The sequence below is a fragment of the Acipenser ruthenus genome, chromosome 5 (genome assembly GCF_902713425.1).
Source record: "Acipenser ruthenus chromosome 5, fAciRut3.2 maternal haplotype, whole genome shotgun sequence".
In the NCBI taxonomy this organism is placed as follows: Eukaryota; Metazoa; Chordata; class Actinopteri; order Acipenseriformes; family Acipenseridae; genus Acipenser; species Acipenser ruthenus.
In genome coordinates, this window is record NC_081193.1 from 63,559,473 (window position 1) to 63,582,442 (window position 22,970).

The 22,970-nt window shown below is 39.8% G+C and overlaps 1 protein-coding gene across 3 annotated transcripts in view; it reads left to right on the plus strand.

Moving 5' to 3' along the window:
- Positions 1 to 22,970, plus strand: part of LOC117402634 (serologically defined colon cancer antigen 8-like) — a 154,971-nt gene that overhangs the window by 13,984 nt on the left and 118,017 nt on the right. For all 3 annotated transcript variants that reach the window (XM_034003971.3, XM_034003972.3, XM_034003973.3), the window contains 2 exons: positions 1,346 to 1,484; positions 10,983 to 11,135. In XM_034003971.3, the coding sequence (XP_033859862.3) occupies positions 1,346 to 1,484; positions 10,983 to 11,135 (292 nt within the window). The remainder of the gene's footprint in view (positions 1 to 1,345; positions 1,485 to 10,982; positions 11,136 to 22,970) is intronic.

Consider the following 22,970-nt stretch of genomic DNA (forward strand, 5'->3'; position numbering starts at 1 on the left):
ACGCAAATAATATAATTGGATTTAGGATAACAACACAGTAATATAATCTTATGTAATCTGACATTCTGATTTGGCGAGCAGATTTCCATATATTGTACCTCCAGGATTGTATCAAGCACTTATCCCTGGTTATCCTGGGATAATCAGTTTTTCATGGCAGAGGGGTAGAGACATGGTAGAGTCAGAGAGGTTGGCTAAAAGAGGGGAGGGGGGTGACTACCCCTGGATTTAATAATAATAATAATAATAATAATAATAATAATAATAATAATAATAATAATAATAATAATAATAATAATAATAATAAACTTTATTTATATAGTGCCTTTTAAAAGCAACATCTCAAAGTGTTTTACAAACAAACAAAAGTGAAAATAAAAATATATTTATTTTAAATATTATCATTGACAAAACACATAGGAAGAATATACATAACACTTACACACTGTTTTACTGTATCTGATAGGTCATGTAAACATTTCATCACAATATAGGCTACTAGGCTAATAAAAAGCAGGAACACTGGACATCTGGTGCTTCTTTACCACAGTACAGAAAATTCTGAAGAAATAAGAAGTTAATTAAACGTATTATTGTTTATTTAGCAGATGCCTTTATCCAAGGCAACTTACAGAGACTAGGGTGTGTGAACTATGCATCAGCTGCAGAGTCACTTACAACAATGTCTCACTTGAAAGACAGAGCACAAGGAGGTTAATTGACTTGCACAAGGTCATACAGTGAGTCAGTGGCTGAGCCAGGATTTGAACCAGGGACCTCCTGGCTACAAGCCCTTATCTTTAACCACTGCACCACACAGCCTCATAACCATATCGTTTTCAGCACCTCTTATTACCATAATAATATCCCCACAGCTGTCCTTTTAGTTTAGTTTTATTTCACTTTGATTCAGATGACGCCTTTATTTCTTGCTACAGTCAATTTCATGCTGTACATCACTGTAGGAAACTGTGTGGTAAGGTGGGGTCTGTTACTTGCAAATAATAAGGGACATGAATAGTACAAATACACTCATTAAGCTTCAAGGTGTGACTCAAAGTGAAAAAAAAAAGTGTGAAAAACAAAAGCCAGCAACAAAATAACCATTATACACAACGTAAACCAGGATAAGATTTTATGAAATGTATTTAAAGCATTTCTTATTACACGTTAATGATTTATAATTTTCTTATTTATGTTACTGGTATCCTTATCAGTCACTACAAGGTTCATTGTTTTTTGTAACACTTCACAATCAATTTGAAGCTGTTACCGGTAAAACATGAATTATACAGGACCTCCACACCTTAGCTCTTAACATTATCCACTTTGTTATTTAATCTAGAGAAAGAGATGAACTGATGGCTGTTTTATCCTCCCAGAGGAGCAATCAGGGTGAAATGCAACAAAGAGAATCCAGCGCCTATCAACAGGTCAAACAGGCTGTGGAGATGGCAGAAGAAGCCAATCTGGAAAAAACACAGGTATGAGTCAGAGGTTTTCTCACATTCATCTAGTACAGGGGTGGCCAACCCTGGTCCTGGAGAGCCACAATTCAGCAGGTTTTATAATTAACCCTTAATCATGAGTTTCTAAAGAATGCAAGCTGTTGATTTATTTAGCAAGTTAAAGTGTTCAATTAAATCAGGAGTGGTCAGCTCTGGTCCAGGAGAGCTGCAGGGTGTTCGGCTTGGGATGCATAACTCCTGTCGTGGTCAACTATCACATGGTAGAGCCATCATCGACGGGCACTATCGCTTAATTAGACCACATTACCCGGCCCCCGGCCCCCTAACACTTTTATATTGTGTAACACAGCAGGGAGGGGGGTTATGCACATTTGGGTTAATTGTTTTATTGTTAATTATCCCCTGCACCTGGTAGTAATTATAAATTAGAACCAGGTGCAGGGTATTTAAGAGGTGCAGTCAGTCTGTACAGGACCTGCTGTGTGAAGAGCCTGCTTGGAGTGCGTGCAGGCGAACAAAGAAAGGTAGTGTGAAACCTTTTGGTGGTATGTTAAACCTGTGTGGTTTAGTTTTTGCTTATTTTGTTTGGCAGGTAAACGGCTTAGACGTCCTGCAAGCTAGTCAGGGACCTGCCTGTATAGTCGGTGCTCTAACAAGGAGCTAGGTGTTTATTTTGTGTTTTGCTTTGTTTGGGGGCAACGAACGACCGTGAGTGCCGGCTGGTTTACAATTGATTATTTACATTATCTCATAGATCTACACAAAACATGCTGTAAAGTAGTGTACATTACATATCGTACATGTAATGATTTATACTAGCCTCCTTGTTTTAAGGCTGTTTGGTATTTGTATTTACAGTATTTGTAGTATGTTGCGTTTTCTTTTAAATTCTTTAAATTTAATATGCAAAAAAAAAAATCCCTTCCAAACTGAAATTTATAATATGCAGAATGTTCATGGGAAATCCTGAGAATAAAATATACTAAGACATGAAAGATACATTTTAGTGAAAATTCACCATTTGTTCTGTTCTTAATATCTATACTCAACATGGTTTATTGTTATAGCTTAACAGTATTATAAAGGTAAAAAACAGGGACAATATTTAATCTTTAACACACTCAGCCCTATTTCCACCTGTTTTTCACTGTATTCATTTATGTATGTTTAACTACTGGGTAGTTTGTGCTGCATGCATGTAACATACCAAATGAAAGGCCACAATATTTCCTTTCATGTAAGTTGCAACAGGATCAGGCATACTATATGTGGTAGAGATGAGAATATACAGTATATAAAAAATAAATAAATAAATGCTTTTCCAAAAAACATATGTTTGGTCACTGATATATATATATATATATATATATATATATATATATATATATATATATATATATATAGTAATCATAGATGGCTAAAAAAAACACTGCCTCATTGAACTTCAATATGAAACGAAAAGAAAGAAGCAAATTGGGTGAAAAACAACCGTTTTATTGGCACTTTTACCAACCATGCATAATCACAACTTTTTTTTTTTTTAACAAAACAGAATATGGAACACTGAAGAGAACTATATACAATTTTACATGCTCAGGCCATGTCCATTACTTTCTGTGCCACGCTGTAATGTAGTTCCTGTCTGGCACAATGGATCTCTCTCTCTCTCATCTGCTGCCCTATCTCTCTCTGAACTGCTTTTGCGGTTATTGTTGGAAAGCTGAGAATCTAAGATTTACAATGATTCTGCCCCTTTCCCTCTAGCTGCTAAAATGACTCAAAACAAAACCTAAGCTGTGAACTCTGTCACATGATGAGAGGCTTACCTTCAGGCAATCGTAGCTCCATCTAGGAGTACCGCTTGCCAACACTGAATACGTCATTGGAAAGCACCGGGTCTGTACTTTTAAACTTTTACGATGCCTGAGTAATATGCAAGTAACGTTTGGTGCACCGGCACACCGAAATGAGAGTTAAAATAAACTCCCTCAGTCTACCAAGAAAAACACAAGGATGAAAAATAAAAGTTCTAGTTTAAGAAAAAAATATATATAACAAAGCACAGTGCGAAAGCACTGTAAAGCATGTACGAGAAGGTATGATAAGCAGAGTAATATTACTATGGTGACTTGCAGGCCCACTGAGGAGGCCCCAGAGAAGGCCAAAAAAAGTAATTATTCTGGTCAATCAATAACAAACATTTCAAAATTTTAAAAAACAAGTGTAGCAGGGCAGCAGGAGAGAGCCGTGCACATTATTAAAAAGGGGCAGGGCAAAGCCCTGCTTGTATATATGTTTTGGATTATTATTATTATTATTATTTATATGTATTTATAAATGTGACGGCATAGCCGTGTTATTGTTTTTTTATATGTGACGACGAAGAGCCGTAGGTTTTGTTTGGCAGCATAGATAGGAAGCCCCACCCACAATTTAAAAACCTCGTGTAGAAGGTGGCCATCTCCCAAATTAATTAAGTGATTAATTTGTTGCTAATGGTCGGACATCGGTGTGGGTGTTCGAGAGGAGGAACAGAGCGCCCACCACCACATTAAAACAAAACTACACTACACGACAGACTCTATAGTACTGTGAACTGAACTGATGTGTTTCTGTGGTAGTCTAAGGTACGCGGCAGTGCAGGAACTGTCAAAATACTATTCATATATTTGAAATTAAATATTTAAGAAACATTGGATGTGTGTTTATAACTTGCCAGTATATGCCTCAATCTTGCTCTGTGAATGCATTTTACAGTTTTTATTTGGATGTGGATTTGTTGTTTAAGTTGCTCTGTCCGCTTTAATGTTATTTTTCCGTTCTGTACTGTAGTGAAGCTTGGACCCTGGAAAGAAGGGTGAGCGATGTGTATAATTTGAACATTATTTGGGTTGAATTGAACCAACTCATTTGGTCACAAAGGGCATGTTTTTACTAAATAGGTATCCTAGTTACAGCAGTACCACTTAAAACAGCATGTGTAAAGCAAACCAAGCACATTTGTTATTATTCATCAACATGCTTTCACAGGTTAAGGGTTATGCAGTGCTCGAAAATATTCTTATCAGATTTTTTTTTTCATGCTTTTGTCTCTGTGAATAGTGTATAACAGCAACACGTCTTTGTGTGCCTATGGTATGAATACAGACTGAAGACAGATCAGCAAAGAAAATACAAACAAAACCAATGTCGACTGTGACTACTGCTACAGAACCTTTAAATATGTATGCATAATCTAGTCGTAATTTCATTTCAAAACAGTAGGCTAGTAGTCTACAGCATTATAAACACACTGCAAGACGATATAAATTGTAAAAAAACCCTGTATATATATTACAATCTGTCGGGGTTTAACTGTATGATTCCATCTATTGTCTTTATCACTCAAGCTGCCATTTTGTTTGATCATCAAGTAATCGCAATACACACACATCATAATGGAGGGTGGGGCACATGGTAATCCTTCCCCGGGGCCCATGACGGCTCTCGGCTGCCCTGGTAACTTATATAAGGGCTGCAAGGTTGTATTAGAGGTTATTTAATATATACATTATTCCTGGGTAATGTGATACAGACGTGAGGAACGTAAAGAACAGTTTTCATGTGTATAACCCATATTAAACAGATTTGCAAGCAAATGTTGAGAAAAAGGGGACAGATCAGAACAAGCAGACTAGCATAGTCTCTAACTTCACAGGACTAACTTTTTGTGACTGCAGGGTCTGGTTTAGTGAGCTGCAATCAATACTAAATTTGATCAATACTAAATTTGATCTAGTTTAACTGATGATCCCAAAGATCTAATCAACTTTTGGTTCACTGCAATCGTGGTTAGCAATGGTGCTAACTTTAGTCTAAGCAAGTGGATCAAACTCACCAAATCCCTCTGTTGGGTGCATCAAGTGGACTACATTTGGTACGCTGCAATAGATCCTTATCTGTCAGAAAGTCAGTTTGTAAACTTTTTAAAACCTAATTTTAATAAAACATAAACAGATAGTGCTTGATACTATTCATGGCAAAGAGGCATTTTGACGGAAATGCCTTTAAGGGTTCACTGTAAAATGTATCTTAGCCTACATATAATAATAATAATAATAATAATAATAATAATAAATAAATACATAAAAACCTAAAAATACAGTTTTAGCAAACAATCCCACCCCCTTTGATTCCAATGCAATAGAAATCTATACTGATGTACAAAAGAAATGCATCACTCAGGTCAAATTAATCAAATATTTTAAACATAGATATCAAGCAAAATCAGAGAAAAAGTGAACAAAAATACAAACCAAAGAATCATGATAACTTTTCATTATGTCAAAATGAAAACATTATAAAGTTAGTATCGGGCATGACCTTTCTGAGCATTAACACAATCCTGGCAGCGTTGACGCATAGACCTGAGTAGCCTCTGGGATGTGGGATGTTCTGCCACTCTTCCTGTGCAGCTACAGCCTGCTGGCAAAGGTTGGCTGGTCGTTGTTGTCTCCTGTGGATGGCACTGGCGATTTGGACCCACAGATAATCTGCGCTACTGTAACTTGTAACGCAGTGGCAAAAAACAGGAGGGGCACAGGGGGCACAGCCCCCCCCCCCCCCAAAAAAATGAACTAACGAAGCAAAACCGTGCTCAAACCCGATGCCCGCTTTTAACTATTTTTATGTAAACATTAAGCTAGCTTTCTAACATTACCAGATCTTTCGTCATAAACAGTTCTACGCGCTGCAAACAACACTTTACAGGCAAGGGTCTCTTATCGACAGACAGCTGCACCTGCACTAACCTGAGCGTTTGAAATGGAAGTCTTGTCACACTCTCATGCTGTTAATAACATTCTGAATTTCAGGTTCGGTTTCTGTTGATGTCTCTGGCATTGGTGGTTTAGCTTTTTTGTTGTAGAAAAAAGCTCCAAATGTAGCTGTTTTGCCATTTTAACAGGGCTACATAAAATTCACTCAGTTTTTAGCACATATTTTCGCTAACTGAAAAAGTGAAAGTCTCACACGAGAACAAATATAACGGTGAAGGGTCTTTACAAAAAACATAAAAATATATATTTTTATTTTTAAATAATAAGCCCTGGCAGCAGTGCCGTAGCCAGGATTTTTTTCCAGGAGGGGATGGAAATGGTAACTTTTTTTAAGGTGAGTAATCACAGTGGTGCAATTGGCAACCTGATTTCTTATTCGTGCATTGATGTTTTATTTTCGAAAAATAAAGAACTTTTTTTTTTTTAACAGAAATAACCAAATACATTGTTGTGCAAAATAGTTAAAAAAATCATTTTAGAACACTTCCGATTAAAAACAAAAAAGGAAATACAAAGCAAAGGATTTGAACTTTTAACATGTGCATCAGATTTCAATTTCACATTATGATAATAAATAAAATAACTATATATAATTTCATTCGTACTTATGGTTGTTGATTTTTGATAACTAACATTTTGTGTTCAAAGCAAAGCAAACCACTTTATTTAATCTCACAAATCCTGACTAATTTAATTACCGTTTGACTGGCGCAGGACTGCCGGTGGTAGCTGCTAGCTTGTTGTCTTCAGGCGGTTCATCAACAGTTTTCTGCCGTTTAGACAAATTAGGGCGACCAAAACAAATAGCTAATTTTTTTAAATTATTTTTTTCTTATACTTCACGTCTCTCACTCAGTGTCATGCTGCGCGTCTGTTTGGACTGTAAAGTGTAAAGCTGTGTGCATTGTCCAATCAGAAGAGTTCAAGGTTGAACTTCTCACGAATGACAGTAAATCGCCCAATCACAAACAGAAATTTGAAAAGCGCGCTTTGGCAGACAACAAGCATGTCATTAGTCAATTGTGATTGGCGGTTCATGTGTATACTAATTGAAAGCGGTACTGGTTGAAGTGTATTGAGGCCACCAAAAAAAAAAAATCTTTTCAGCACTTTTTTTTTTTCCCTGTAAGAAATCTTGGGGGGGCACGTGACCAGGCCACTGCCTTTACGAACAGAGCTTTCAAGATTCTGTAAATGTGTCAATCTTTAAAAAGACGCACTGGAAAGGAAGGAAGATTTCTGTAGGGGTCAGAATATTGGATACAGTAGCAGCATGATCGAGTACTGTACCATCACAGTGGCTGATGTGAAAGGTCAGCGTTGTGCGGAGTCGAAGAGTCGCTATCTTGGTAGGATAAGACAGGGTACAGGGTGGATTTCTTTAGCTATTTCATCTGCTGGATTTGGATAGAGGGGACACCATCGGAGATGTCCTGATTCTAGAAAGAAAATTGCTGCGGGTGAGTTTTCTTCTGTATTCCAAATAGTCTGTTTAGACGTGGGTCTGTAGTGATACATGAAATGAAAAAACAAGACAACTACATAGGGGTGACTGATAGCTAAATAAGGTAAATTTAATTGATGATAGGATGCAGAGGGGCCTAACTCCACCCCCCGAACCACAAGTTAACATATATATATATATGTGTATGTATGTGTGTGTATATATATATATATATATATATAATATATGTGTGTGTATATAATTTATTCTTTTACCGATCGGATTAAAGCTACAGTATATTAAACATAACAGTTTGAAATATTCGGTTATTTGTATGTTTTTGATTAAGATCAGGATTTGGAAAATTAAACATTGAATTTTCTTTGCATTGGTTCACATTTACTGTACTGTTATCCGTTGGATTTAATTAAATTAAATTTGTAGTATTTCATTTTAGAAAATGGCCTTCTATAGTGGCCTGATCCTCACTGTGTGACACCTGCTGGTGAATCATTGTATTTCAGTAGTAGTCTGTGACAGACCAGTTTCTAGTCGATAATGACCTCTATCGTGCAGAAGATACAGGACAGGTTAACTAAATTGCATATCGCATTGACGTCAATTTTATTGTGAAGCATAACGCGACATGCATTGCTATTTTTATAGCTGGCCATGACTACCACTGTATGTTTGTTTACTGCATTATACAGGATTGAGTAAATCGTAGCTATTTAATTTGTTAATATCTCATAAACTATTTCTGATGGAGACTTCATATTTTTAGTGTTATGGAAACTCCTTAGAAGAAAATGTAACGGTACCATTCACTTCAGTTGATTAAGACCTGGGGGTCTATTCATAAAGGGTTAACGTCTGTCGAAATGAGAAAACAGGAGTGCATTGGATTTCATCCATAGCCGCCTATTTAATGACAGTTGCTATTCATAATTCAGGTAATTCAGATGTGTCGTTAAGCCCCAAAGATTTTTGTCTATGAAGGCGTGTTTTTAACGAATTGAGCGAGGTTAATGATAAACTCATTAGCATAAGGTTTTCATCAGTCCTGACGTCAACCTGCTATTCATAAGTGACAGCAAAATGCTGTAACATGACATACCCGTGATTAACACTGCCAATTTTGAAAAAAAAAAATAATAATAATATGTAGCTTTATGTGAAGGCATATGTTTAACATAAATATATACTCACACAAGAACATATTCTCTGGCATAATCATTTTGAAACAGCGCTGTGAAGTGGAGAGCAAGTGAGAGACTGAGAAGAGACAGTTATTTTAATATTCATTTCTTTGCCGTGATCCGCGGCTGACAGCGGTCCTTTTCTTTTTATTTCTTTAACCTGCGAGGCTCGATCAGTGTTCGAAAGGGAGTCTTTTTTTTTCGTGCACCGCAAAACGATCCATTTTGCGTACAGTGCAATACGGAATGAAACTTTCACTGATTCATAAACATAAACTCGTCCCTGATTGATTCCATGCTTTAAGCGAGGTTTACTATTATTATTATTATTATTATTATTATTATTATTACTAGAATTACAGTATCATTCAAACGTCCTCCTACAGTGCTTTTTTCTGCAGTTAAGAATGGTAATCTTATGTGTACGTATGGAAATACAAAGTATTTATTTAAAAAATACTTTTTTTTCTAAATTATGACATGTCCTGAATTTTTGGCAGACGTGATAGGGGCATCGGAATCAGGTTTTGCAAACTGCCCGTGACTGGCAGCTGCAGACTCGGGTTTCGGTAGTAGGCTACTGTCAGTGGATTCTGGTTTTCTTTTTGCAGCACCTACTGACGCCACCCAGGGAACATTAATAATGCTGATGTCATCAAAAGAGTCAGATTTTCGTTGTTGAAATACTGTATATTCATTCATAAAGTGCTTTGCAACAGTTGCTATTTGCTCAGATCATTTCATGAATAGCAATATAGACGACTTTCGTTAGTTTTAAACTAATTTTTTTTATTATGGCAGTCGGCAAGTACTTTTATGATAAGGGCCCCTAATGCTTTGAGATTTTGGCCCCATACTCAATACACAGCTATATCTCATGTTTCTATAGGTCTAGTTTGATGGTGGGTATCGTACAAGATAAATTAACCCTTTCATGGCAGTACTATGTTTTAACCTCTGGCTATATCAATGACACAGACCACACACCTTTGAGATGTTGTTTTTACAGTTGGTATGCAGCCATTTTCTACACTGGCTAGCCCAAAAATTGACTGCTACAGAAGCCAACAATTAATAACTGATGTATTGTTCATCTGGAAGCAAGTGTTTCTTGTCCAATGTTGAAGGTTTCTGTGAATTGTGCCACTGTGGTGCATCTGTTAATGGTCACACTACTTTGCCCACATCTGCAGGCTCATTTTGGGGTTTTGCATTCTGGAATTGGTTTTCTACAAGCATTGCCATTCCACGAATACCCAGGATATTATCTTGATGGACATGTTAGTCCATGCAGCTACTGCGTTGAGGGATGAGCTGGTTGAACAAATCAACTTCAAACAGCACCTGTAGAACTCCTCTGTTGTATCCTGGGACACTATCACCCTTCATTTAAATATGCTTTATTTTGCTCTTATCTGCCCCCTATTTTACTGCATTTAATCCTGTACCTCAGAATATTGTAATCTCCCAAGTGTTTAATCTGTAGTATTTTGTACTTAATCATATCCTGATGTAACTATCACTACTTAATCATATCCTGATGTAACTTTCACTATTATCTGCTGTATTATTGAATTGTGGTTTGTCACACTTGAGAATTATTGTATTTCTTGTTCTTATTGTATGACTTATATTGTAACACTTGAATGTATTTGTATTTGCTTGCGATTGTAAGTCGCCCTGGATAAGGGCGTCTGCTAAGAAATAAATAATAATAATAATAATAATAACTGTCATGTCCTTTTGTGAAGTCACAGAGGTCATTTTACGTTCCCATGCTTGTTGCTGAATAGTTGCACATAACTCGCACAACTTATGTAGGACCAGTGGTCGGTTAGTGTATAATTTACTCCTATAAAGTTTAATTACAAAATGTTGTGCAGTAAACATTAATGGTTTCATACTTCGTAAAAAGTTTTGATGAGAAGTCTTCATAATAATTTCTTCATATGAAGAGTTTCATAACAAAGAAAGGGGACAAGTGATATACTGTGCATGAAAATAAACTGATTAGTACCCCTAATTCGGACTGAATTACAATTTTCTGTTCTAGGCTTTGATCCAGTGTGAGCAGTTGAAGAAAGAGATACTGAGGCAAAAAGGTCGACTTCAAATGGAATTGGCTACTGAACAAGAGAAGATTACCAAAGCCAAGGAGACGGCACGAGAGGAAATGATGAAGGAAAAAGAAGAATTAGCGGCATCTGTGAGTTAATTTTTATTTTTAACTGGAATACAAATATTCAATATTATCGCAGAAATTAAGGTGCATTTGTTTAATGTGTTTCTAAACTATACTCAGTCTATACTGAAATTTGAAGCTGATTCCAACTTTGTAAATGCACCCTTTTTTATAAACAAACAAACAAACAAACAAATGTTAAAGTATACATGATTAGTGCTTGGTTTGAAATGAGGGGATAAATTTATAAATAGCTTTATACTATTACAAAGTTCAAGGTGTGCTTTTGAGTAATGGCAAAGCGATCGCACTGCGCAAATAAAGCGAGTAATCAAATATTTTTACGTGAATCTGGGTAGGCATCCAATTACACACATACAGTAGAAGAACAATTGAAAATCAATGCCTGTTTAACCTTAATTTTACATTTGTGGAGCTACTTAATTCAACCTCCTTTCTCTTACTTTTTGATGCACTTTATCAAAATAAGCCCTCACATGGCTATCTATATGTATATATAATAGTAAATCATAATACTGTGTGTGCATGTTGATCATAATTTATTTCGTTTTCTAAACACGCACGCATAGGCAGGAAGTATAAATGTCACGCGCTCAATATAAACAAACAAACAAAAAAAACTCTGGTTGAACATTTCTTGGTTTACTCACTCCAACGTTTCATTTGATTTTTAAACATAAACATGAACACACCTGCTGCATTTTCCTTGAAGTGAGAATGGCGGATGAAGAAAGAAGTGGTGGTGCTACACCACAGAAGAAAAAGCGTGTACACAGTCTACAGAATTTTCATCAAAGCTACACCGAGAAGTGGCCTGCCTGTGTCTGTCCAAGCTAGAGCACCATTCTTTTTGAACGGTGTAAGAAGATTTTGACATTAGTCATCAAGGAGCTTCAGGTAAGACATACAATTTATTTCCCATTTTAGATGTTATTATAGTGATTGTACTAATATTAAATATTTCAATTAACAATCTGGTTACGTAAAGCACTCAGTTCAGGGCAAGCTGTACAAGCCGAAGCAAAATCAGAGACTGAGAGCGAACTATGCACAGTGGAAAGTAAAGCAACGAATTCAGGTTCTATGTCCGGTTCCGAATCAGGAGCAGCAGGTAAAGGTAGTCTGGAGAGGCAGTCAGCAGTTGCATTCTGAGAACCTGGACAGTACATGACGTCATAGCTGAAGCAGAGCAACCGTGCCGACCATCTGGCAATGCGCATTCCTGCGCGTCCTGTGCCTTTAGTGGCGAGCAATGTAGTCAGAGCTTGATGATCCATGCGAAGAGTAAAGCGGCTGCCCCACAAGTACGTTCTCCATTTTTCCACTGCCCAAACACAAGCAAGCGCCTCTTTCTCAGCTGTTGAGTATTTGCGTTCAGCAGCAGAAAGCGTGCGTGAAGCAAACGCTACTGTACGTTCAGTTCCATCCGTGTGTATCTGAGTTAAGACTGCGCCCAAGCCGTAGTCGGAAGCATCGGTAGAAACTAACGTTTGCAAAGCAGAGTCGAAAATAGCAAGTGCGGAACTGTACACAATCAGGTGTTTAATTTGCTCAAAGCTGCGCTGTGCATCATTAGTCCATACGAATTCCATCTCCTTTCTGAGACAAGCACGCATAGCTTCAACCACAGTGGCATAATTCGGCAAGAATTTTGAGTACCACGAGGTAAGTCCCAGAAAAGAACGTAGTATAGATGCATCAGTTGGGGCAGGTGCATTAAGGATAGCAGCGACATGTTCAGTGTCGGGCAATAGTCAGTTTGCAGTGATCACATGACCGAGAAAGCGGAGACTGTCCTGGTGAAAAGTACATTTCTCAGCATTGAGTTGTAATCCTGACTCTTTCAGTCGTTGTAAAACAGCCTGCAGGTTACGGTCGTGATCAAGTGACGATTCCCCGTATATTATGATATCATCCAAGTAATTTTGCACTCCAGGAAGTCCTTGCAGGATTAATGACATCATTTTCTGAAAGGCAGCTGGAGCCGATGCTAACCCGTAGGGCACACGGCAGTACCTGAACAGTCCTTCACGCGTAATAAACGCAGTTAAGTCACAGCTCTCTTCATGCAAAAGAACATGATGGTAAGCACTCTGTAAATCAATAGTAGAAAAGATAGTGGCACCTCGGAGTTCAGAAAACAGTTCTTCAATGTGTGGAAGCGGGTAGCTGTCAATGATAATGGCCTTGTTAGGTTCACGTAAGTCCACACACAACCGAATGTCCCCAAATTTCTTTTGAGTAACCACAATATGTGAAACCCAGGTAGATGCATCAATACTCTCTATGATGTCATCATCAACCAATCGTTGTATTTCAGCCGAGACTGCGCTTCTGACAGATAGCGGCAGTCGGCATAACTTTTGTTGCACAGGAGTCACGGTAGTACGGATCTTAACACGGTGCACAAAGCCCTTCGCGCATCCCACCGTCTTAGGGTTGCTGGAACTGGAAGCAGACAACTGTAACACAGGTGCAGGCAAAGTAGATTTGGAAGACTGAACTGTATTCCCTGAAATTTGTAAGTGTAAAGCAGTTACCAAGTCCATGCCTAGTAAGGGAGTGCCTAGCTTGACGATATAGAAAGTTGCTGGAGCAGGTACATCATCGTGCAGTACTTGTGCGGAAAGACAACCGAGCACCGGTAAGTTAGTTTTTGTGTAGGTGACAAGTTTCACTGTAGGTGGTGTCAGGGGAGAGTCACTGAAGTAACGCAGGTAAAGGCTTTCAGGCAGGACTGATACAGAAGCGCCAGTGTCAACAACAAGGTCAATAGGGTATGCGATTGCATCCGACGTTTGAATAGTAATAGTGCACACTATTTTATTTTTTCTTTGCGCGGTGTCATGTAAGCACAGAACTGTAAGCTCTGGAGCTTCCACTTCATGCACTGGGAGTTTCTGGGCAGAATGGCACACTCGAGCAAGATGTCCCGTTTTACCACAGTTCTTACATTTAGCTTTCAGAGCAGGGCACCCCGGAACATTTGCCAGGTGATTTGCAGAGCCACAGCGGAAACAAGCACGAGATTGCTGAGTTTGCTTTAAAGCAGAGTCAGTGCTTGTATTTGGTGTATGATGGAACTGCTTGTCCCGATGTTTATATTTGTAAGGTTTTGCCTTTATAATTTGCACTGGTTGCTGACGCCCCGGTACGATTGACTGAGCATGCTCTAAGGCGGACTCAATCTGGCATGCTAGTTGTATGGTTTTGTGTAACGTGAGGTTTTGTTCCAACAAAAGTTGTTCGCGAATTCGTGTACATGATGACTTCTCAACAATCTGATCCCGAAGCATTTCGTCAGCCTTATCAGCAAAGTCACAAGTAACAAGAAGTTCACGTAATGCAGCAATGTATTGTACTATGCTTTCCTGAGGCCTCTGGGCCCTTTGTCGGAATTTATGTCGTTCGACCACAACAGGGTTAAAGTAGGTTTTTAATGTGGCAACAGCGTCATCATACGTCGTACCTGTATCTGGCAACGTATAAAAGATCCGCTGTCCTTCTGTCCCCAAGCAGTGAAGCAGGACTGCACGTTTTCTTGTCTCAGGCCAGTCATCCCCCATAGCATTGATAACAAGTAGGTAGTTATCAAACATCTTCATCCATGTCGAGAACGGTATTGCAGGCTCCCCAACACATGGAAGAAATAAAACAGGTAGCGGAACAGCAGCCGTAGCCATCCTCGTCGCCAATTTGTAGTGACCGAGCAAGTAAGAATTAGACAGAGCCAGGAGTACGAAAAAGCAGACAGATGTTTTATTCTCCTGCCATCTTAGCACTATATCTTTACAACACTCGTTACATTTTCATATCTCCTTTTCTACTAGCGCCCTCAAGCGGATGAAGCTGAATATTATTATTTAAGTTTGTAGACACAACACAAACCTTACATGAAACAAGCATTTTTTCACGAACAATTGTTGTGTAGTCGTAAGTGAAAAGAAGGAAATGGTGTATACAGTATTGAATCACTTTATTGAACTTAGTAGTCAAGTCAACAGTAACTGCTCCATGACCTCAATGCAGTTGTTCCTTTTCAGCCTATTATTAATAATAGTGACCTCTAGTGTCCATGTAGTAGCATAACACCACAACAATGTAATATCTTATGAAAGTTTAATTTAAAATGTAGCTGTATGGTAGATTTGTAATTTAATACTTCTGATGACAAGAGTAAAGTATATTCATTGTTCAGCAAAAGTGTGAAGTATGTTTAATTACTGGATGTTGATATCAGCAGAGCTATCTGTCACATATATGCAAATGTTTACATACACACAATGTATAAAATGTTTCTTAAATAAAATAATCTATGTTAAACAATTGTCATTTTTTTCAGACTGCAGACGCCATGCAGAAGGGGCCAAACACAAGAAGTTGGCAAGTGTTGTAGCGTCTGTCCCTAAGATTAATACAATGTTCCTGCCAGCACATGACCTTAGGACCATCCGGGCAGAGACACTGTTCACATCTTTCCTAGTGCAGCACAACCTGCCATTAGCTGTAGCAGACCACGCTGGACTCTTGTTCAAAAAGATGTTCCCCGACAGCAACATCAGCAAGCAGTATGGTTTTGCACACAGTTAAACCTCCAATATTGTGAAGACATTGGCATCTCATGATGAACAGTGCATTATGGATACAGTGAAGACATCCCCCTTTAGTATTGCTACAGATGGTAGTACTGATTTTGATGACATCAAGATGTACTCCATTGTAGTGAGATTCTTTGATGCCAGTGTCAACAGAATTGTTGTTTTACTGCTGAAGAGAGTCGAAAGTAGAGAGTCCACTGGCCGAGCGATCTTCAGTCTGGTGGATAATGAGCTGAGGAGGAGGGGGACACCCTGGGCTAACTGTGTCAGCTTTACAGCTGACAATGCTGCTGTGATGCAAGGCCTGGGAAAGGGAGTGGCAGCCTTCATTAAAGGTCAACACCCACACATTTACTTGGTTGGCTGTGCTTGCCACCTTATTCACACTGCTGCAGAGAGAGCCTCAAGGGAGCCGTCAGTCAGCATCGAAGACCATCTAATCACCATCTTCTACTACTTGGGGAAAAAAGTAGCAAGAGGAAGGCAACACTGCGTGAGGTGCAGAAGATGTGTGACGCTGATGTCCTGAAGATTCTGAAGCTGTGCTCCACCAGGTGACCCTCTCTAGGTCAGTGTGTGAACCGCCACCTGGAGCAGTGGGATCCTCTGACTTCATTCTTTGCTGGACAGGTCAATTCTTCAAAACCAGCAAAGGCTACAAAGACCGCTTCCAAGCCAGCTCCAGCCAAGTCCACTTTGCAGGCTGAGAAGGTGCACAAGTTTCTGTCAGACCCAGTGTCCAAGGTATATGCACTATTTTTGAAGAGGGCTATACTAATTTTTGACACAGGAAACCAAGCTTTGCAGAAGGAAGAACCCTGCGTCCACTGCTGTCAACTTTGGAGAAACAACTGCAACAAATATTGCTGTGCTTCTGCAAGCCAGAACAAGTTGTTGTCAGAATGAAAAAATGTGGGAAGAGGTTTGAAGCCCACAAACCACAACAAAAGGGAAAACCAGGTTTCCAATGAGGAACTTGGAGTGGGTCATGAAACGAAATGCTTCATCAAAAGCCAGACGAGCCTACACCTAAGGCAGATTTACAAGGATGCGAGGCAGTTCTTCTCATCAGCTGCTGACTACATGATCCAGAAATTTCCTTTTGGAGATGAGCTGTGGCAGACATCCACAAAAGGCAGTCAGTCAGCTCCCGCTCTCTCATGTTCTTCATCAATCGCTTTGCCTGTCTGTTGCCCCCGGACCTACCTAGTATTATGTCCACGTCAAGGGTGGTACTCAAACATTTTTCATGGTTGGCAGGTCTGACACGTCATTATCTCTTACAAAGAACCCTAGTTAATCAGGCAGACATTCTTCGTGTTTTGTTCACTCACCCTGGTTAAACATGCAGTCATGAGTCTTTCAGCATTTTTTCTGACGTATATGTGCTAGATGAAAACGTTAGCATTGATGAGGGTTTGAAGTGCGCCTGCTTTGAAATCTATCACACAAAAATATTTATAAAAAGTGATATGCCTGCACAAGTATTATAATACTACTGCAACTCCCTCCTGGCTGGCCTCCCTGCGTCCGCCACCCGTCCGCTCCAGCTCATCCAGAACTCTGCTGCTCGCCTGGTGTTCTCTCTACCTCGCTTCGCCCACGCTACTCCACTACTCCGCTCGCTCCACTGGCTCCCGATCACCGCTCGCATCCAGTTCAAGACTCTTGTACTAGCCTACAGATGCCTTGATCAGACTGCACCCAGCTACCTCCAGACCCTCATCTCTCCCTACACCCCCACTCGACCTCTCCGCTCCGCCTGCACTAGAAGACTGGCTCTACCTCCGCTACGCTCCCCTGCCTCCCGAGCCCGCTCCTTCTCCACCCTTGCTCCGCAGTGGTGGAACGACCTTCCTACAGATGTCAGGACTGCCCAGTCCCTGACCACATTCCGGCGCCTCCTTAAGACTCACCTCTTCAAACAGCACCTGTAGAACTCCTCTGTTGTATCCTGGGACACTATCACCCTTCATTTAAATATGCTTTATTTTGCTCTTATCTGCCCCCTATTTTACTGCATTTAATCCTGTACCTCAGAATATTGTAATCTCCCAAGTGTTTAATCTGTAGTATTTTGTACTTAATCATATCCTGATGTAACTATCACTACTTAATCATATCCTGATGTAACTTTCACTATTATCTGCTGTATTATCGAATTGTGGTTTGTCACACTTGAGAATTATTGTATTTCTTGTTCTTATTGTATGACTTATATTGTAACACTTGAATGTATTTGTATTTGCTTGCGATTGTAAGTCGCCCTGGATAAGGGCGTCTGCTAAGAAATAAATAATAATAATAATAATAATAATAATAATAATAATATAATGCTGCCATTGTAAAAAAATGATGTTATTTATACTTATATAATGTTGCCGTTGGGGGAAAAAAAAATGATGTTATGTTGTAATCTATATTATAATGCTACAACTGTAAACACATTGTTGTTATTTAAGTTCTATTGAAATACTGTTTTGAAAACTGTCCAAATTGCTTATTTGAGGGCAAAGAATGAAAAATCTGTACAAAAAAAAAAAAAAAACATTTTTAACATGGAAATTGCCAAAATAAATGGGCAGCTGGGTGGTTAAAACTTGTGAGATTGGACTCATAAGCACCAACTAAGAAATAGCTTATTTTAATGTAAACTAATATGATCCATCTGTGTTTCCTTCCCTCTGATGATGCAGATATCCTTCTGCCTGGTGTTGATGGCTGACGTTTAATGCTGGCTGCAGGGATCAGCTTATTGCCTCCCTGGCACATCAGCACACACAACGGCTGCAATGCTGGCTCCAGAAATCAACCACCATGCGGCCTCCCTAGCACATCAGTATGACAACTGTACTGAGCTGAGTAGGGTACTTCTCTGGGGTCTTCGTGGGCAATTTCCATCCTTGGTGTTTCGTAAACTAGCTCACTACACCTTAAGAGGGCTCGACAGTGATTCTGGTGTCCTAGCATAACCCGCTCTCTCCCCCACTCAACTCAGCCCAGCTTTCTTACCTGTACATCAGCATTTCTTTCTATTGTGCTTGAGATCCCCAGCCAGAATCTTTCTGTCTCAACCACAGCCAGTTGCTGCTTCTCTCTGCTGCTTCAGATAAGTTCTTCACTGTGCGACGCAACTCTTGGCCATTGAATCCGACGTCTCTGAGAAACCGGGTTGTAGAGTGTGTCACAAATCCTCAACAACCCACTTCCACTGGGTAAACCCGGAATCTCCATCCTCGCTGTTCCGCTTCAGAGGCTAGTTGAGCATACCGCAGTTTCTTACTCTCATACGCCTCATCTACAGCATCCTCCCATGGCACTGTTAACTCTACTAGGTGAACAAGTTGTGCTGATCAAGACCACAAGACAATATCAGGTCGAAGGTTAGTGGTGGCAATCTAAGGTGGGAAAATAAGCTGTTGTCCAACATCTGCCAACATTTTCCAGTCTAGCAGCTTCCAGTTGTCCAAGACGAGTTTTGGTTTTAATACATTTTCTTGGTGGTTGCTCCCCTGGATGGAGGAATGTTTTTCTTCGTGTGTCATATTGCTCCTTGGCTAAGACCCACCTTACATCCTGTCAAAATGTGTCTTAATGTAGCTGGCGATGAACACAAAGGACACCACGGATCCTCTCCTACTCATAGATGAAGGTTCTGTGGTGATGTGAGAACATCATATGTTGCCTTTACACACCTTATCCTCTCCTTCTACTTTTTCACCTCGTTGACTACCAGCTTCAAGGAGGAGCTGAACTGAGACCAAGGCCTCCTTTTCCATGCTGTACTTGACCCATGATGTCATTGATACGAAGGGCAGCCATCTTCCACAGCTTCCTTTGCCGCCCACTTTCTTCCAGTTTTCAACACAGGTGCTGCCTCCATCACCCACATTCGTTGTGTGACTACCAATGTAATTTCCAATCTAACCATGGCACACTTAAACTCCTTGGTTAGAGCTGAGACTGGCAGCTGCAGTATCGCTTTACCATACTGTCCCACTCTGCTGAGGCAGCGTGGAACTGCTAACCATTTCCTGACATATGAACTGATTAACGCTTCCAGCTTCTCTACTGTGAGTGGCCATAGAAGTCTTGGCAGTAGACCAAACTGAAAGCACCAGAGTTTAAGTTTGCCTGGTAAAGTGCTGCTGTCTATGCTCTTCAACTCTTGCACTGCTTGTTGTCTCACTTCTCCCACATGAACTGTGTCCTTTAGGTCCCCATCATACCATCTCCCAAGACTTTTTACAGGCTTCTCAGACACTGTTGGCATTGCCTCACCGTTAATGTAGAACCTCTTATCCACTACTTTACCTTTAATTATAGAGAAGCTCCTTGACTTAGTGGAGAAATTTGTGCATCCTGCCATTATTCCAGTTTCTAGACATTGCCATGTAGTGGTGAAAAACAAAATTGCAAATCTCCGAAGTAGGCTTTCACTAAGTTTTTTATTGTCCTCGCGGTACACTGAAAAGTTCATGTAGTACTGAACCGTACGCATTAGCTAAATCCAGGAATGTCACATGGAGCGCCTTCCTGTCCTTTTTAGCTGTTTGAATTTGCTGCCAGATCACACTGACGTGCTCTAAGCATCCTGGGAAACCTGGAATACCGGCTTTCTGTACTGAAGTGTCAATGAAGCAGTTATTCAATAGGTAAGCTGACAATCTCTGAGCAACAATGCTGAAGAAAATATTGACTTCCACGTTTAAAAGGGAAATAGGTTGAAACTGACTGATACTCGTTGAATCTTTCTTTGGGTATAAAGACCCCGCCTGCTCAGCGCCATGCTCTTGGTACAAGCTGTTTTTCCCATGCTACTTTCATATATTTCCACAGGATTCGTAGAACACCAGGGGCACTCTTGTACACTCTGTACGGAACTACATTAGGCCCAGGAGATGATGACGCCCTTGCCTTTTTTCACAGCTTGCTGTACTTCTTTCCACTTAGGTGCGCAGTCCTCCTTTTGGTATTCTGGTGGATTGATCGGTGGGATGTCTGAAGGAATCGACATGCATAGGTTCCATATCAAGACGTGTTTTGTGTAGCTTGGCTGTTGTTGATATCAAAAAATACAAAATACAAATACAAAAAAATCAGTAAGTGACTTATTTCCATGCTTCATATTTGTAGCATAGCGAAGTGCTCTGACAGTAGTGATTCCACTCAACATGTATGGTTCCCCCCCTAGCGAATAGCAGGAATATCCCTTTCTCCCCCTGTTGATTGGATGTTTTAATTTATAATTGGCAACTTTAACCACATGGCTGAACTGTAGTTGAGTCTTCTGCTATCTAGATAACACATAAGCGCGCAATGTAGCTTTAATGGTGATGAGTATGGCCAAACCAGGAATTAAGGATATGAAAAATGGTCATCAAATGCGTATACAAATCTACCCTGATGAGATAGGAACTGAGACAATGTAATTTTCTCTTTTCCCATATTTTAAATGTTTTCTCCCTTCGGGTATTCAATTTCCACTCTCTTGGAAATGTTCCCTGCTATGTGGAAGCACTGGTTGACAGTTACAGTGAGAGAGGGGCACGAAACGACGCAATACAGTTTTCCAGGGGAGTAATATAAGGCTTTTAATGAAAGGTCAACAGTATTAACTAATCATTTTGTGATAGTCACACAAAATGTAGAGGAAAAAACTAAACTCATTTCCAGAGTTTGTTTTTTTTATCGACCCATGCAGGTGTTTTTGACATCCATTTAGTTTCTGGTAAACCTGAAATGAAGTTTAAAACACACAAGGCCGCAGCCAGGAATTTTAGGGCCCGGGAGAAGTCCTTTGTAAAGGATTTGCCCTTCTAGTTTGTTTTCCATGTTAAGAAAACTTAACTTAAATTGAAGAAAATATAGATACAATAAACCTACTTAAATCATACTTTCCCTAATGATTTATATATATATATATATATATATATATATATATATATATATATATATATATATATATATATACAGTACTGTGCAAAGTTTTAGGCAGGTGTGAAAAAATGCTGTAAAGTAAGAATGCTTTCAAAAATAGACATGTTAATAGTTTAATATTATCAATTAACAAAATGCAAAGTGAGTGAACAGAAGAAAAATCTACATCAAATCAATATTTGGTGTGACCACCCTTTGCCTTCAAAACAGCATCAATTCTTGTAGGTACACTTGGATACAGTTTTTGAAGGAACTCGGCAGGTAGGTTGGCCCAAACATCTTGGAGAACTAACCACAGTTCTTCTGTGGATTTAGGCAGCCTCAGTTGCTTCTCTCTCTTCATGTAATCCCAGACAGACTCGATGATGTTGAGATCAGGGCTCTGTGGGGGCCATACCATCACTTCCAGGACTCCTTGTTCTTCTTTACGCTGAAGATAGTTCTTAATGACTTTCGCTGTATGTTTGGGGTCGTTGTCATGCTGCAGAATAAATTTGGGGCCAATCAGATGCCTCCCTGATGGTATTGCATGATGGATAAGTATCTGCCTGTACTTTTCAGCATTGAGGAGACCATTAATTCTGACCAAATCCCCAACTCCATTTGCAGAAATGCAGCCCCAAACTTGCAAGGAACCTCCACCATGCCTCACTGTTACCTGCAGACACTCATTCGTGTAGCGCTCTCCAGCCCTTCGGCGAACAAACTGCCTTCTGCTACAGCCAAATATTTCAAATTTTGACTCATCAGTCCAGAGCACCTGCTGCCATTTTTCTGCACCCCAGTTCCTGTGTTTTCGTGCACAGTTGAGTCGCTTGGCCTTGTTTCCACGTCGGAGGTATGGCTTTTTGGCCGCAAGTCTTCCATGAAGGCCACTTCTGACCAGACTTCTCCGGACAGTAGATGGGTGTACCAGGGTCCCACTGTTTTCTGCCAATTCTGAGCTGATGGCACTGCTGGACATCTTCCGATTGCGAAGGGAACCAAGCATGATGTGTCTTTCATCTGCTGCAATAAGTTTCCTTGGCCGACCACTGCGTCTACGGTCCTCAACGTTGCCCGTTTCTTTGTGCTTCTTCAAAAGAGCTTGGACAGCACATCTGGAAACCCCTGTCTGCCTTGAAATTTCTGCCTGGGAGAGACCTTGCTGATGCAGTATAACTACCTTGTGTCTTGTTGCTGTGCTCAGTCTTGCCATGGTGTATGACTTTTGACAGTAAGCTGTTTCTGTTTCAGTTAATGATTGTGTTTCAACCTACATATTGAATTGATAGCACCTGTTTGGTATAATTGTTTAATC